Source organism: Anarrhichthys ocellatus, unplaced genomic scaffold (assembly GCF_004355925.1).
Source record: "Anarrhichthys ocellatus isolate YVR2014 unplaced genomic scaffold, GSC_Weel_1.0 scaffold11, whole genome shotgun sequence".
Taxonomy (NCBI): domain Eukaryota; kingdom Metazoa; phylum Chordata; class Actinopteri; order Perciformes; family Anarhichadidae; genus Anarrhichthys; species Anarrhichthys ocellatus.
Window position 1 is genome coordinate 3735661 of NW_022280041.1, and position 15404 is coordinate 3751064.

Here is a 15404-nt window from a genome sequence, read left to right on the forward strand (position 1 = left end):
TGCCTTTAATCAGGCATTTATTAAAAAGGTACAGTGAGCTTACTAGTAGGTTCATGACTGTTTTCAACATGCTTATATAGGTCCCCTAGAACTCAGAGTGCACACAAACATTCACTGCAGGACATAGAATTAAACGTAACATGAATGAGAGACTAGACGAGTTAAAAGTAGTAAATACACATTTATTTAAAGAACACATGAACTAAACAAAACAAATCCGCAGCCTTGTCAGGCAAAGTCTTAGCCGGCGCTCCCATCAGCTGACGAGCAACAACCTGAAAGACAGAAACAGGCTATAATATGACTTCTTGATGACTTTTTCGAACATGCTATACTATGGCTTTTAACTCGTCTGGTCTCCCATTCATGTTGCAGCCTAGTATAGCATGTCGAAAAAAGTCATAGAGCCTGTCGAAAGAAATCATGAAAAAGTGATAGTATAGTGTGATCACCACTCCCTTCTACTAGGGGTCCGTATGCTTCTTGCTGTCTGTTTCCGTCTTCAGCTGATGGGCCACAAGTTAGCCTTGTGGGAGCGCCAGCTATAAAGACTTTGAACAGTGATCTCGGCGCCGATTTGTTTAGTGCATGTGTTCTTTAAATAAATGTCTGTATTTACTACTTTTAACTCGTCTGGTCTCCCATTCATGTTGCATGTCGAAAAAAGTAATATATGTATATATGTGTTAACTGCTAAAATGTTATATTGTCTGAGGTGTACATTTTGAATACACTGGACTCTGGTAACAAACAAAATTGCAGATAATGATTTGAAATAATCAGTAATATCGTTGGCTGACGAAGAAATGAGCAACTTGTCAAAAACACAATTTAGAGTTTTACTTGTTTTTAATTAGAAGTAGTCCGATAACAATTTGAACATAATTGTGATCCACTTATACATTACCTTTCAGCTTTACAGTCAGTAGTTACACAGTCTTGGCAAAAACCTGCTGCTCTCTATCACCGATATAAAAAGTCAATTTCAAGTGCAAAAATCATGATCTACAATTATAACAAGACTAGAAACAAGCCTAACAGAGTCGCATCAGAAAACACACACAAAAGTTAAGCTAAATGAAATCCACATAAGTGGATCATTTTCAGAGAATCTACTGCAAATAGCAGAAAAGAAAAGAAAAAATGGCCGACCATGTATCAGCTCCACCGTTGTGTAGTCAGGTGCTCATTTGCACACGCCAGCTTCTTGCTTCATACATTAATCATCTGTCCACAAGCAAAATAAGCACCAAGCTTATAAATAAAAGCCATACACACTGGCGTATACATGGAGCTTTGGATAACCCCCAAGGTCTCTGTGGACTCTGGAAAAGGTAGAGAGGGGAAACAAACAACGCCGGATGGCCAAAAACCCAAATGCTCCCCAATGTTGCGGAAAGAATGCAACACCAGCAAAACAGAAGGCAGAAAAGCGAGATGTCAAGATGTTTCTTTGATTTCATGCGGGAGGCAGGATGAGGTGTCGGTCACGGGTAAGAGGCAGCTCTGTTATCTCCTTGGGAGAGGGGGCGGGGGCAGAATGAAGGAGCTGTTTGCGGCATGTGGGGGGTCAGATGTTCTTGTTTATGAAGCTTATGGTTTGGACGGGCCAATTGAGAGTCGCTGGACCTCAGCACAAAGAGGCAGAGGGGGAAGAACCGCAACCAGATTTAGATTTTTCACTGAATCAGTTGTACATACACAGAAAAACAGCTCCTTTTGGACATGTAAACTACAATAAACTATTTCCGCTTCATTGGTGATTCTCACTCACCAGTCGATACTCTGACTCATATCGGACAAACAGTCAGAGGAACGTGCTTACGTGTTTGAAATGGGGAGCCACATTTCTATCACTTGATGGCAGACGCCACTAAACACAATTACAAGTGAGAGGTCATCTGGTGGCTCTCAATATTGGGTCATGGACGGCATTCAAGGCCCCGCAGGAAATGTCAGAGGTCAAGTACGGAACAGCATCTCCAGAGCTGGAAGGGATCCATTAACTTGCTCAAAGACGTTTCAGCATGGCAAGGGATCATGGCCCTTCAGACCCCCCCACTGGCACATACCTTTAAAGAGCAACACTCACAGTAATTTGGCTCTCAGTTTTTAAATCTGTCAGTCTCCATTTGTCGGGTCCTGGCTCCAGCTCCAGCTTCATCCCTCCGCTGTCCCAGTACGCTGCACCTGAGCTGGGGTCTCGACGGAGAGGATCGCCGGTGTGTGTCGAGGTCTGGTCCTGGTTAGAGGAGGATGCTATGGAGATTTGGTCGTCGGCAAATTCCAGGTGGATGTCACAAGGGTCGATAGGGACCGAGGCGAGGGGCAGCAAAGATACTGGATCGTGAACGGGCGCCTCAATGAAAGGAAATAAAAAAATGAAGATTAAAAATCGGTCATTAGAGGCAGTGGACTTTGTATTAAAAACACAAAATAAAACACCGGAATCTTGGGTTGACTTTCAGCGGTTGGTTCCGTTTCGCTCGGTCTTCTCAGAAACACAGTGAGAAGTGGAAAAAGCAGCAGAGACGTCAGCCCGATTCCCAGAAACAACGCAGGCAGCAGTCCTGAGGAGAAAACACAGCACAGGTTGAACAAATCGCTGCCCCAACAAACACTAATACTGCAGAACTTCTCTCTCTCACACACACACACACACACACACACACACACACACACACACAGGGTGAAAAAGATGAATCCCCAGTGAGGCTGCAGAATGAGCCAGAGACCCTTTGGACTCTGCACAAAGTCCTGAACATTTCTCAGCATCATCTGAACCGACCCAATGCAGTGGGGAAATCACTCCCACCTTTGAGAAGATGTTGCATGTCTTTATAGAGTGAGAAATTCAGATATAGTTTTTAAATTTAAGGGCTGAATGATTTTGAAAAAAAAAAAAAACCTTAATTGCGATTATTTTGAGTGATATTACAACTACGATACGATCTGCAATATTAGAGGGCATCATCATTCTCATTTTGCTTTTTTCCTGAAAAACATTCAAACAATTATGGTGTGATGTTTTCGGGGATCTGTAGCAAACAAAGATGTTTTCTTAACATGATCTATCACGTCCTCTGTGCTTGCTCGTTACCCTCTTAAGGTTAAATTGTGCTCAAACTTAAGGGCGCTTCAGGTAGATGCTAAAAGGTCATGACAGGATTTAACGGCCTCAAAGCTTAAAAAGATTCGTCTTCAGTTTTCCTCCCACCTGACTTGGAAACGGTCTCGACACACTGAGGGGCAGATTTCGGGGAAGCAGCCATGGAGAAGGTCGGGAAGGAGAAGTTGGCCACAGCACAGTAGTTCTGACCTGGAGCCAAACCAGAGAACTCCACATGGGACACCACCTCCTGGGTCCAAACCGTGCGGCTCTGCAGGATCACAAAGCACTCGGCTTATCGAGATTCAAAATGTAGAAGCAATCCACCGTCACTGAGCTGATTTGGGGGGGGGACCTTTGCATTTCACCACCTCGTCATGTTTAGCATGAAGGATGGCATCACAATCACACACAAAACTTGACTGATCTTTCAATCTGGATGGAACAATTGAAACCGTTGTTTACATTTTTACCGGAGCATGTCAGTGCAACACTGAACGTTTGTTTACCCAATGAGAATCCTGACTTGTAAATAGATATGCCGGTTATTGATATTTTTATATATCAATATAAAAATATTTTTATATATAAAAATATTGATATTTTTATATATAAAAATATTGATATTTTTATATATAAAAATATTGATATTTTTATATATAAAAATATTGATATTTTTATATATCAATAACATAACAAAAAGCATGTCAGACCTGGTACTCTGATTGATTGAGCTTGTTGTACACAGTTACTGTGGTCCACGGGTCGATCAGTTCAGAGATGGGACAACACCTCCCCAGAGAGCACCTCCTGTTGGCCGCACAGGGGAACTGCACCTTCACCAGCAGCTGGTCGTCTTTCAAAGAGGCCGAGACAGAGGGAGGACTGAAAGCTGGAGGAGTGGGGAAAGAAGAGAGGCTGTTCATTTTCATATTTAACATAAAAAAAGGTTATTGTACTTTTAAAAGAAACCATTTCAAACCAAGTGCAACAGAGAGAGGGGGACCTGCAGGCTCTCTGTGCACAGGTTTATTACACTGTTGTATTGCAGGAACTGCAGACTCTCACTGACTGAAGTCACTGTAGTCAAACTTGCGTGGCTTCATCCAGACGGTGGAGATGGGGCTCAGGTGGACGCCCAGACGAACCATGTTGTACAGCTCAAAGTTTGAGAAGGCGTGCGAGACGTCACAACTGTGGGACGAGATCCAAACACACCACGGTACGTCGTGCCAGGGGTCCCTGTACACACAAGAGTACACAGTCATATATGTAAAAGCATGTGCATGAAATATACTATCCTCCAATCACAGGCTTTCACATGCACAGCATTTGATGTAGAGGAATGTAAAATGTGCAAATAAAACTACAAAATCTTGTTTGTCCCCGTTTGAAAAAAAGTATCATCTATGTCGATATACTGGCAATTTATTCCCCTTCCTGTGTGAAATGCACATGGCGCTTGTTGCTTTAAAAGTCAAATAGAAATTCTTATCAAACCATAACTTTGTAGTCTTATTATAATCAGCACTAAACCTAAAGTAGTGTCCACATTTAATGATCTAACATACAAATAAAATGTACTGTTATTGATCCCACACAGATTTGTAGCAACGAAATGAAAACGTAAGAACTAACAAGATTGTCTGTCTCTCTTTTACACACACACACACACACACACACAGTCAGGAGGACTTACCCTTGAGTCTTTGTCTGCACGGTATAGGTGGTATTAGGACTAGCATGGGGACAATCCCACCGCAGGAGGCATCCTAAGTCCAGTGATTTCACAGCAGTGTAGCAGACTGATCCAGTCGACCCTGGGAGGTTGACACCAAACACATACACCAAAATAGCACCGTCACACAGATGCTTGTTAACACTTGCAAGCATGAGCTCTTGCAGAGGAAGGAATGGCAGAAAACACAGAAAACAGCTACAGAGAAGTCAAATAAAAACAGTTTAGATATTAACTTCAGAGCTCACCAGTGATCAGCAGGGCGACGACACACAGCCCCAATCCCACCGTGGTCACGCCTGGTGTCTTCATGGCAACTTGGTGATCTGGATCAAGTGAGATGGTGATGGTCTTAAACGCAGCCTGTACCGCACAGCGCTGTAGGCGACGGACTCCTTTCAGGAGCAAGACAAGGTGTAAAGCCCCACTGAGGAGGAGATGCAGTAAGCTGCAGGGAGAGTGATAGACTGAAGTTAGCAGGGAGGTGGAAGGGGTGGAGAGATGAGGATTCAATTGAAGGACGGTGATTTTGTCAAGAGAGCTGGAAAGGCTGTAATCTACTTAGAGGACGACGAGAAGTTTGAGAGACTGAGACGGTTACAGGCCGAACATTAACTCGTTTCATGATTTAAATATATATTTAGTTATAGACAATGTTTTACTGTCCCATTTTTACTTTTACTTTTGTCTTCTTACCAGAAAATGTGACACTATTTTGAATATGAAATTTTTTACATTGTTATATCACAGATAGAAAATAATCCATCCCAAATGTTGCCCAGACATTTCCCTTAAAACCACAAATGTCAACCTCGCGGTGAGGAAAAGTCATGTGATGATCACCACAGTCCTCACAATCCATCATCCGGGCACCATGGCTATCTCAATGTTTCATACTAATCCATTAAACAGTTGAGATGTCAGTCTGGATCTCGCACGGCCATTAAAAAAGTAAAAAAGCGGATACATGTCAGGAGAACTGCATTCTATCATTTTATTCAATGCCATCTTTAAATAATAAGAATCTGTACATCTCTTAAGTAGGTCTTTGACCATTCATTCCAAAAAGACATAATAACAAACAGTTTCCTTATTAACAACAGTAATACAGTTGAAGTGCTTAACCAGGCGACCTGAAGGGCCAATAGAGATCATACAGCAACAAAATGGTCAAAAGAACGGTGTACAGCACACTCTTTATACACACACACACACACACACACACACGCACACACGATGAATCCACCTCGCACTCACATTTGTCCATGTTACACACAAACTGACACAGTCCAGCAGTGCACCACACACCCTCTTGATAATTAAATACATTAAAGCAAAACTGCCTGTTCATTCAATAACAGCACCAAACATCAAATATCATTGCAGCAGTAATAATACTAAGCTTAACATTCCTCATTTTCAGCATCATCATCATCATCATCATCAGTCATGAGAATCTTAACATCTGTGAATATACAGGGTCCAACCCACTGGGCCCCAAAGTGGAGTGTTTACATGCTGAACGGTTCTGGACATTGCCGATCATCAGTCAGGTCTGCACGTCGCCCTCAGCCCAGCAGAGGGCGACGTGCAACAATGTGCCAGCAAAGACACCGGTTCTTTGTCCCACAGCTTTCATAGAGAAAGTCAGCCTGGAGTGTGTTTCAGTAAAGTGTGTCTGGAAAATAAGCAGGGTATTGCTGCGTTAAAATGTGTGCAAATTCTAAGAAGACCCACTTAATGTCCAGGGAAGAGCTTCCTCACCATCTTTTCTGTGTGTATTTGGTGTTTAGATGTTTATGTCTGCGCCCCCGGTAAGGCGAGTGCCGGCTCCAGGCTGGTGGTGGTGGTTGTGGGGGTAGGAGAGGGCGCCAGGCCCTTGGGTGCCGGACAAAGCAGCCCACGTGAGGCTGCGTGGTCCCCGTTCAAGTTCTTGTAAGGGTTTCTGCGCGGCGGGGGTCTGAAACACACCGAGGGGAAGCGGAGGCCCGCGAGGCAGCAGCCGGGACAGGAGATCACCTCCTCCTGGTCCAGAGAGTGTCTGCTCCCGGAGCCGAACGGGGACGAACCGGCAGGGTCGCCGGGAGGGGAGTGGTAACCGTTGTCGTTCGTTGTGGTGTCGCTCCATCCCACGGGTCGACTCATGACCACGTTGTTGTTGTCCAAATGAGAGAGGGGAGGCAGGCACGGGGGCCCGTTGGAGATGGCCGACCCCCAGCCGTTTGAGAAGGGAGGGATGGAGGACTGGATGGGAGTCGAGGAGTGGGCCGGAGGAGGGGAGAGCTCGGAGCAAGGAGATGAAGTGCTGTCTTGTGTGTTCGGGGAGCTGGTGCAGTCCATGGGCTCTTCCTCACCCCCACCCTCCTCCTCTTGGTCCAGCGACAGGGGCTCAAGGGACAGAGGAAGACCAGAATCAGTCCCACTCCCCTCCCTGATCACCTTCTCCTCTTCTTCTTCTTCTTCTTCTAACAGTCTCTCTTCTTCACTCATTCCGTTAGTCTCGCTGTCCAGCTCAGTCGTGGACTCCTCGGTCAGGACCGTCTTCGGCGCCGATGTGAGGTGCGGAGGAGGCGTACACGGTAGCGAGTGGCAGCGCCGGTGCCTCCTCGGTAGCTCGCAGCTGTCGATCTCGTCGAAGTCTGGTAGAGGGGGCAGGGTGAAGGTGAGGGAGATGACGGACTTGCTGGGCGTGTCGAACAGCTTGGTCTTGCCCCCCTTGAGGTCCTCCCTCAGAGAGAAGGGGTTGATGCGAGCGGGAGTTGCTGCGGTGACAGAGGGGGGCGTGTCCGGTGGGTGGAGCATGTCAGACTTGCTGCGGGAGAGGCGAGGATCTGACAGGATGCAGAGGGAGCGCCTTCGCAAAGGGCCAATTGCTGGAGAAACCGCTTTAAAAGAAAAAGAGTGAGTGAAACTTATTAATCTGCAGGATCACACACGTTTAGCATTTGGCGCCGACAAGTACACAGAATCGATGACTCACCTTTGACTGTTTGTTCGGCCTTCTGTTTCTTCTCAGCCTGTCTCCTCTCCAGCTCCACCGCGATTTGGGAGAAGGAAGGACGGAGCTTTGAATTCATCTGACAGAAACAAAAGTCAACAGATTGAACAAAAGCACGAAGGAAAGATAAAAGCTGCAGTGCAAAATTAAGACCGATTTGATCTAGTCAGCAGTTTTTTTTATTAAAAGCAATTGAGGAGACGTAAACCTGGCTTGGACGTTAGAAGACTGATGGATGCCACCTCTAATGACGTTAGCCCATTAAAAATATGGCTTTCAAGCATTTAAAACACAGGTTACAGAACGCTCTACAACCTCTCTGTTCAAACATGACCGGATCATTAAGCATAAACGAACAACGCTCCACCTAAATCTGGAATCTGGTATGAAAGAGGCGAAGCAAAAGCTGCTTTTTCTTCTCCCAAGCGACGCTGTAGATACCTTGTACACCGATCTAAAACCAGTACAGTAATATATCACAGTCCTGCAATAAATGAATGGTTATAATGTGTTGATTCAGCTGTATATCATTTTGGAGGATGTAGTTATTTGGGGCTGTTGAACTGTAATGTACATGACCATAATGCACCTACAATTGAGCAGACAACTTCCTCAGACTTTCTGACTAAATATAGAGCAGAAATAGGCTGATGATACAGCTGACCCAGCAGAAAAGACGGGAACAGTACAAAAAACAGAGGAGGCAGGGTGTGTGTGTGTGTGTGTGTGTGTTTCTTACATTACAGCAGGTGAAGGCCAATTCCAGGAAGTCAGGAGGACAGTCTCCCACCATCTCCTGAAAGGTCACCTCATCCAAACCAAAGTCCTGTACAAAAACGCAAATGTTTTAAAAATACACAAGAATTTACATTCATGTCCGTGTGTGACCTAAGAAGGAAACGGTCCCATTACACCCGATGGTTACGCCACCATCGGTTTAGTGTTTAGGTGAGCTAGTAGTGACAGACAGCAGAGTGCAGTACTAGTAAATGGACACAAGGGGGAGAATGTCCTCATCTTAACTTTAAAGGCTTTCAGTTTGGGTTAACTGAGGCTTTTTAGGGACATGCAAATGTGTCAAGATAAGAAAGTCAGCTTCCTGTTTGTTCAAGATGACGATCAGCAGTTAGATTACAAATGGAAAAGATTTTTTAAAATCATCTCTGAAATGGGGAAACTGTTGCTGCTTGCACAACATTTCACAATACTGACAGACTTCAGGCTGTCAGTGAATACAGGAGCTGTCCTCGACTTGTACATTATCATTAATGGTTTCATTATTCATGCAATGATATATTAAAGGGCTCTGTGACACGAGACGTGCATGAGATGATGAGAACGTGATGATAAGGGAACAGAGGAAATATTATTGACGACAACTCTGTACCATAGTGCGGGGCAGGAAGTCAGGGTCGGCTTGTATCCTCGCAATAGTCTCACACAGGATGATCCCGTATGCAAACACATCCACCTGCAGAGACAGGAAGACGAGTCGATCACAGAGAGCTACACATCCAAGGGGTAAAGACGAGATCAAATAAAACAGGGAGCGACACCAGACACCTCTTACATAACTAAATCCCTGTTTGCCTTCCACATAATAACTATATTTATTAAATATTTATTGCTCGACTTCAATTCCTGGGAACTGGCTTTTAATTGATTGGCTTTCATCACACCCGCTGTGGACCTTGAACTCTTGCAACAACCTGCAGCTGAAAGGTAATGAAGACGGCGTTGTCAGTACCTTCTCATTATACACCTCCCCTCTGAGCACCTCCGGGGCCATCCAGTAGGGGGAGCCGACGACAGCCAGAGGCTCCTGGTCCTCTTCCTCACTGCAGAGACAGAAGAGGAGAGAAACAGAGAGAGGAAAGCTTCATGTTAAACCAGCACTTATTCGAGGCTCTCATGAGATTGCTGCCCTGATCTTGTGATGATTTGGAGAATAATGTTACTTTAATAATATAACAGAATCATAACTTGGGATAAGGCAATAAAGCTGAAACAATAGATTAAGCAAACGCCCAGTCAACAGACAGCTTTAATAATCAACGGGCTCAACAGCTTTATCAGATACGTGTTTGCTCATTTTCAGACTTCACAGAGATGACGACAAACGGATAAGCAAACGGTCGGACAAGAACATCCGGTAGAGCAGGCGCCACGCTCCATTTCATTAACTCGGAGCCCAATCAAGAGGCAGAGAGAGGTCTTATGAGGTGAAACCCGGCTCTGTGAGTGCGGCTGTGTGCACTTCCTCTGTATCCAAAAAAGAAAAAGAAGCAGTGTTTTGATGTTCTGTGGAGATATTGTTGAGCAACTTTAGCTGAATAAAAAAGGAAGGAACATAAGAATGTGCAAGTGCACACACACACACACACACACACACACACACACACACTTCCTTTATGTGCTATTTCCATCTGCTACTGTGGGTTATGATACTGCAAAAAAAAACAAAAAACACAGCGAGGGAAGTGATGGCAGAGGGGAAAGATGAGGAGCCGAAACGGTCGTGACTCCCAACGTAAACACCGTTTGGAGAAGTAGAACGACAGAAAGGAGAAAACAGAGCGAGTGCAGAAGGGAAAACGGCTGAACAGAAAACAGTACCGACACCAGAGGAAGGACTTGTTATACGAGGGGCAGCAGAGATCCAGTAAGAGCAAAAAGGACTGGAATAGTTTGACCTTATTTGGAGTGCTTCTCCTTCATGTCCTCCCCTCCCCTCCTCCACACGGACAGCGGTAGCGATCCAACAGAAACTTTTCAAAAGGGTTGTCAACATCACTCATTCACTGTCAGCACTCCGCTACAGGATACAACAGTGTTTGACTAAAATATAAACGCAAACATGACCTTGCAAAGGAAGGAAGCACAATTCACCAGCTGCTGTTGAAACAGACGCTAAAGCAAACAGAGGCTTCGTGTGTGAAAGCTGCAGGCCTGCAAAGAAACACACACTGACAAACACTCAGGTGAACAATATCAACTTCTTAGCTTTGTTTGTAGCTGAAGGGACATGCACACAACTCATTTCGTCAAAAAGCAGTGACATAAAGACTTGTGTAAACATGAAAGGTGGCCGGCACAAACAGAGCCAACACACACACACAGGCCAGGTTACAGTGGCAGCTGTCTCATGTCAGCGAGAGTCATGTGTTCACTAAATGACTTCAGATAGAGCGAGGAGGACGGGGATGGGGAGCTAACGGGACGTAACCGTGTGTCCACACGTGTGTGCGTGTGTGGGTTAGGGTGAGAAGAGTGATAACAGACTCATTTCTATTGATTAAAGTGGCTACAGTCGATATTTAAGGGCATGGAAATCCACCAAAATCCAGAACTAGAGATGCAAATATTTTCATACTGGAGCTGATAAACTTTATATTTTCCAATTTTGGAGATCTTTGTTATTTCCCCCATTTTACATTTTGGAGAGTTTCATTTGCACGACACGATAAGTCACAATGAACACTGCTACTTTATATTCTACAGACCAACACTTTCACCATTTCCTTCTTCGCCTTCAAGAATTTGACATCGTTAAGGGAGATATGAGGTCACTGGAGAACCAGCTGAAGAAAGTAAAACTCGATAGCTGTAACTCCGCTGGTCATTTACAGTCAAGCACAAGCACCGAATTGATGGCGGTGAATAAAATACGCCACATAAATGTCAAAAGCATATTAAAAAAAAAAATGCACAGCTGTGAACACAGAGGAGCAGCGAGTCCGTGGACGCCTTGAAATGACGCTTCACGATGTTAATAAAAGGTTCCCCAAACAGTGAGTGGTGGTGGAAAAGAAGGGGGGCACAACATTCGATGAGGAGGCATCATGTGCCTTATGCAAACTTTGGAAAAACCTGGCTGTGCTGATGTGTGTGAGTAATGCATCTTTGTGTGTGCGACCGCGTCTCATCGGAGAGAAAAGGGAAACTGTGGGAGACATTTATCTCAGACAGATACGGCCCGAGGGAAACGTACGACACGGAGAGAAGTGGAGGAATGTGATTTATTGAGCGTGACTCATCTCATCACAGAGTGTTGATAGAAGTTCTGATGAACGGACTGACCTGTAATCTGGGATTTTCTCCGCCAGGCCCAAGTCTCCCACCACGGCTGAGCACACGCAGCCCTCCCAGCGCACCAGGCAGTTCTGCACAGAGGGGTCAGAGGTCACACGTCACCATTACTGCTGTTAAATGTGTGTGTGAGCATTCCTATATACAGTATATATATATATATATATATGGCTGCCTGTGGCCCTTTGTGTGTATTTCCACAGTGATTGAAGAGGTTACTGTGCAGTGCTTTTTCATTTGCTGAGAAGGCTTTTTAGGAGACATATTAAAGCAGAACTGCTGATGTTTCCACCTCGCTTGAGATAAACAGAAACGGTTTCTGAGCCATTTTCCTCTATGAAGTGATTATTTCACCACGTCAACTTAACCACAATGATTTGCTAACAGCCAACTGTTTCCAGCATGTCAACATTTCCTTTGTAGACTTTGTAAATTGAGATTTCAGACACTCGATCTATAAAATATAAACAATAGATGGCATCTTTTTTAATGTTTTACCGCTTTATATGTTGTTGTTTGTAGACTTCATCTCCATGTTTTACTTCACTGTCATCAGGCTGATATCTAACTTTCATCTCCTTTCTTTGAGGTCTACCTGCGAGTCAGGACCTCATTTTATGTTAGCACAACATCAGCATTAGCCGTCTGCTGCTAAAGACCATGCTGGCATCCAAAATGCAACATTTCCCACAGATCCTTTTTGTTGACGTAGTTGCAAGATCTGTGACGCACCGGCAAAGCCTTTAAGACGCTCATTGTTGGAACCTCTATGTATTGGAGTCTTTGTGTGCATCCATAAGTAATTGCAGTGTGTTGTAACACGCACGCATCGCTACATTACGAGCAGACTGCCCTGATGTTCGGTGATGCGTGTGTGCTGTAAACCGGCACCGACACGCGTGTGTGTTTGTGTCGTCACCTTGGAGGTGAGGTCCCTGTGGAAGATGCCCTTGCTGTGCAGGTACTGCAGTCCCCGGGCGACGTCCAAGGCCAGGATGATCCGCACGCTCCACGACAGATACACATCGCTGCCCAACAGCTGCTCCAAGTTACCGCCGTTTATGTACTGGATCATCGGGATAAACAAAAAGAGTTCATTATTAACTAGGAGTTCATTCCATTTTTGTAATTGCTTAAATATTAATAAAACTGGGACATAAAGTCTCATTTCTCGCAGTAATTAACTGTAAGATTGTGCTGTTAAAATTAGCCACATGAATGTTACCGTCAGTCATTACATTACGCTTATATTTACATAAGGAGTCCTCTTCACGGAGCCGGACGCCATGTTTCTACATTAGCCCAGAGCGGACAAACCAAACACTAGTGCTAGATAGGGCCACCGTAGTTCTCCTAAATGCTTTTCAACCTGTCCTGTGTCAAGATTTGCTTTAAATTACTGTTTTGTATTTATGCAGAGCCGTTTGTCTAGCATGCGGTTGGCTGTTCAAATACACACAATGTGTGCTTCATCGTGCACTTCTACTCCGCAGCAGGTTAATGAGCGTCTCACCTCTGTGAGGGCGTGGAGCTGCCCCTCGTGGACACACACTCCTATAAACCTGGAAACAGAGCACACGAACAATCAGCAACAGACGGAGAACAACAGTTTCTAGATGCACAAATATATTTCATGGCCAGGTAGGGGGGGGGGGGGGGAGAGGAGAGGAGAGAGAAAGAGAAAGAGAAAGAGAGAGAGAGAGAGAGAGGACAGCATGTGGTGAGTCAAATGTTTTAGTGACCTGAGGATGTTGGGGTGCGAGAGTCTGTTCATGAGCTGGACCTCCCTGAGCATGTTGGCTCTGTTGCTGGCCAGGATGTTCATCTTCAGAGCCATCACCTGTCCGGACACACGATGCTGCACCTGGACCGGACAACAACAGTTTTTATTTTGATTCACTAATGTCAGAGAAAGGATTTAAAAACTGTTTTCTGTAACGTGTGTAGAAATCGAAACCCCAGGAAATGATGCAATGCAGAACATGCACTTTTATAACAAACGGATTGGAAGTAAAATATTAAAAACATCGACGTACACATGAGCACATGTAACAGAACTATAGCTAAACAGAACAGGCCTTCAGCACGGTACCTATGAAGATAAATCATTACAAATACATGAACCACATCAGTCAACACATACTGCAGCTGAACGCTGAGTCAGAGTAACACTCAGGTACTTTTAGAAACTGGCCATGTAAAATATGCAAGTCAGCATAGTGTCTTAGTTCATTTCGGCTGCTTCTGTTCCTCGACCCGCTGCTATGGCGTTAGCTTCGTCTGGTACGGTAACCATGGTAACCATGGTGACCCCCCCCCCCATATTTGCTTGGCGAGTAGTTTGACTTCCAAAAGAAAAGAAACACAAGCAGCAGGCGAGCACTACAATCTCTGGCAGTGTGTAGAGAGAAGGAGTCAGAGGTGTTTCTGAGTCCGTCTGACTGTGTGTGATAATAGTGTGTGTGTGTGTGTGGGTGTGTGTGTCTGGAGTGAGAAAGCTCAGTACTGCATGTGCCGATTACCAGCGTTAGATACAAAGTCAGGGAAGGCGAGACCGTTGGCATTATGCAACAACAAGAAAGGACTGCTGCTGTTTATTTTACTTACACGTTTTTAATAATTATATATATATATAATTATATAGTGTATCTGTATTATTGGTGCATTTTGTGCGATTTTGCAGGTTTAAGGGCCGACCCTGTAATTGTTGGAGTTCTACCACATGCATTAGAAGTACAGCTGGGTGTCTGTAGCACTGAATATTGAAGTCTGCATGCTAACAGTGGTGGTTTAAGCCGCTAACATGCAGATGACATCAAATTATTTTTCCTTTTAAAAAAGGCAATCCAAATCATCTCAGCACGTCAGCGTCGGCTATGTCGCACTACAAAAGTACAGGTGCAGGTATTTGGTAATTTCACCGATTTCTTTCAACAAATGAAAAGGGGTTTGTTAAAAAAAAAATGTGTTTATATTTCTCAAATCAAGGGATCAAAAAGGATTAATTTGTTATCACCACCAAAAACCTCACCCTACTTAAATGTCAACACACTTGGGAATAATAGCAGGTTGCAAACCATGTGTTGTGAGCTCGGCTTGTTGGGCCACTTGTTTGCATTTAGGATCTGCAATCAGCCTTTAATGCCCGACTGCAAACCACATTTCCTTCGAGCTAATAATAAAGTCAAACCGGCTTGGGAGGGTTTTCAGGTTGGGACTTCATTAGTGGCATGAGTGTGCAGTGAAATAATGAAAGGGTGAGGGAGGGGGGAGTGTGTGAAGGGTCAAAGTCTGGAAGTAAGAAGTGTTGAGCTGAAGTCTCACTGGCCTGAATGTGAGCTGGGCTCTGGATCAGAGTGGCGATGGAAACAGACTACAAAGCCTATTAGAGACGAGACTATAGTGCAGCGAGTAATGCTATTAACACACACACACACACACACACACACACACACACACACACACACACA

At 44.6% G+C, this 15404-nt stretch overlaps 2 protein-coding genes across 2 annotated transcripts in view; both read right to left on the bottom strand.

Annotated features, from left to right (window-relative positions):
- Nucleotides 1-679: 679 nt before the first annotated feature.
- Nucleotides 680-5732, bottom strand: LOC116385382 (uncharacterized). The gene is made up of 6 exons (XM_031850802.1): nt 4809-5732; nt 4182-4351; nt 3823-4001; nt 3218-3380; nt 2446-2570; nt 680-2359 (listed from the first exon to the last, which is right to left on the bottom strand). Exons 1-6 carry the CDS (start codon nt 5000-5002, stop codon nt 2075-2077), a joined length of 1116 nt encoding a protein of 371 aa, XP_031706662.1. The 5' UTR covers nt 5003-5732; the 3' UTR covers nt 680-2074.
- A 95-nt stretch (nt 5733-5827) lies between these two features.
- The window catches only part of tesk1b (testis associated actin remodelling kinase 1b), an 18540-nt gene continuing 8963 nt past the window's right edge, over nt 5828-15404 (bottom strand). Inside the window, exons 3-11 of the mRNA XM_031850798.1 lie at nt 13677-13798; nt 13448-13496; nt 12854-13000; nt 11926-12008; nt 9593-9683; nt 9233-9316; nt 8585-8671; nt 7828-7924; nt 5828-7732 (exon numbers count right to left, since the gene is read on the bottom strand). Coding sequence (XP_031706658.1) covers nt 6645-7732; nt 7828-7924; nt 8585-8671; nt 9233-9316; nt 9593-9683; nt 11926-12008; nt 12854-13000; nt 13448-13496; nt 13677-13798 — 1848 coding nt within the window. The 3' untranslated portion in view covers nt 5828-6644. The remainder of the gene's footprint in view (nt 7733-7827; nt 7925-8584; nt 8672-9232; nt 9317-9592; nt 9684-11925; nt 12009-12853; nt 13001-13447; nt 13497-13676; nt 13799-15404) is intronic.

Bases quoted from the DNA above. Each gene is read 5' to 3' on its own strand.
- LOC116385382 (XM_031850802.1), bottom strand. From the start codon at position 5,002: ATGCTTGCAAGTGTTAACAAGCATCTGTGTGACGGTGCTATTTTGGTG. The intron at 4,352-4,808 runs GTAAGTCCTCCT...TTGTGTGTACAG, and splicing joins GTGCAGACAAAGACTCAAGG to GGACCCCTGGCACGACGTAC. The intron at 3,381-3,822 runs GTCTGACATGCT...GTGATCCTGCAG, and splicing joins TCAATCAATCAGAGTACCAG to AGCCGCACGGTTTGGACCCA.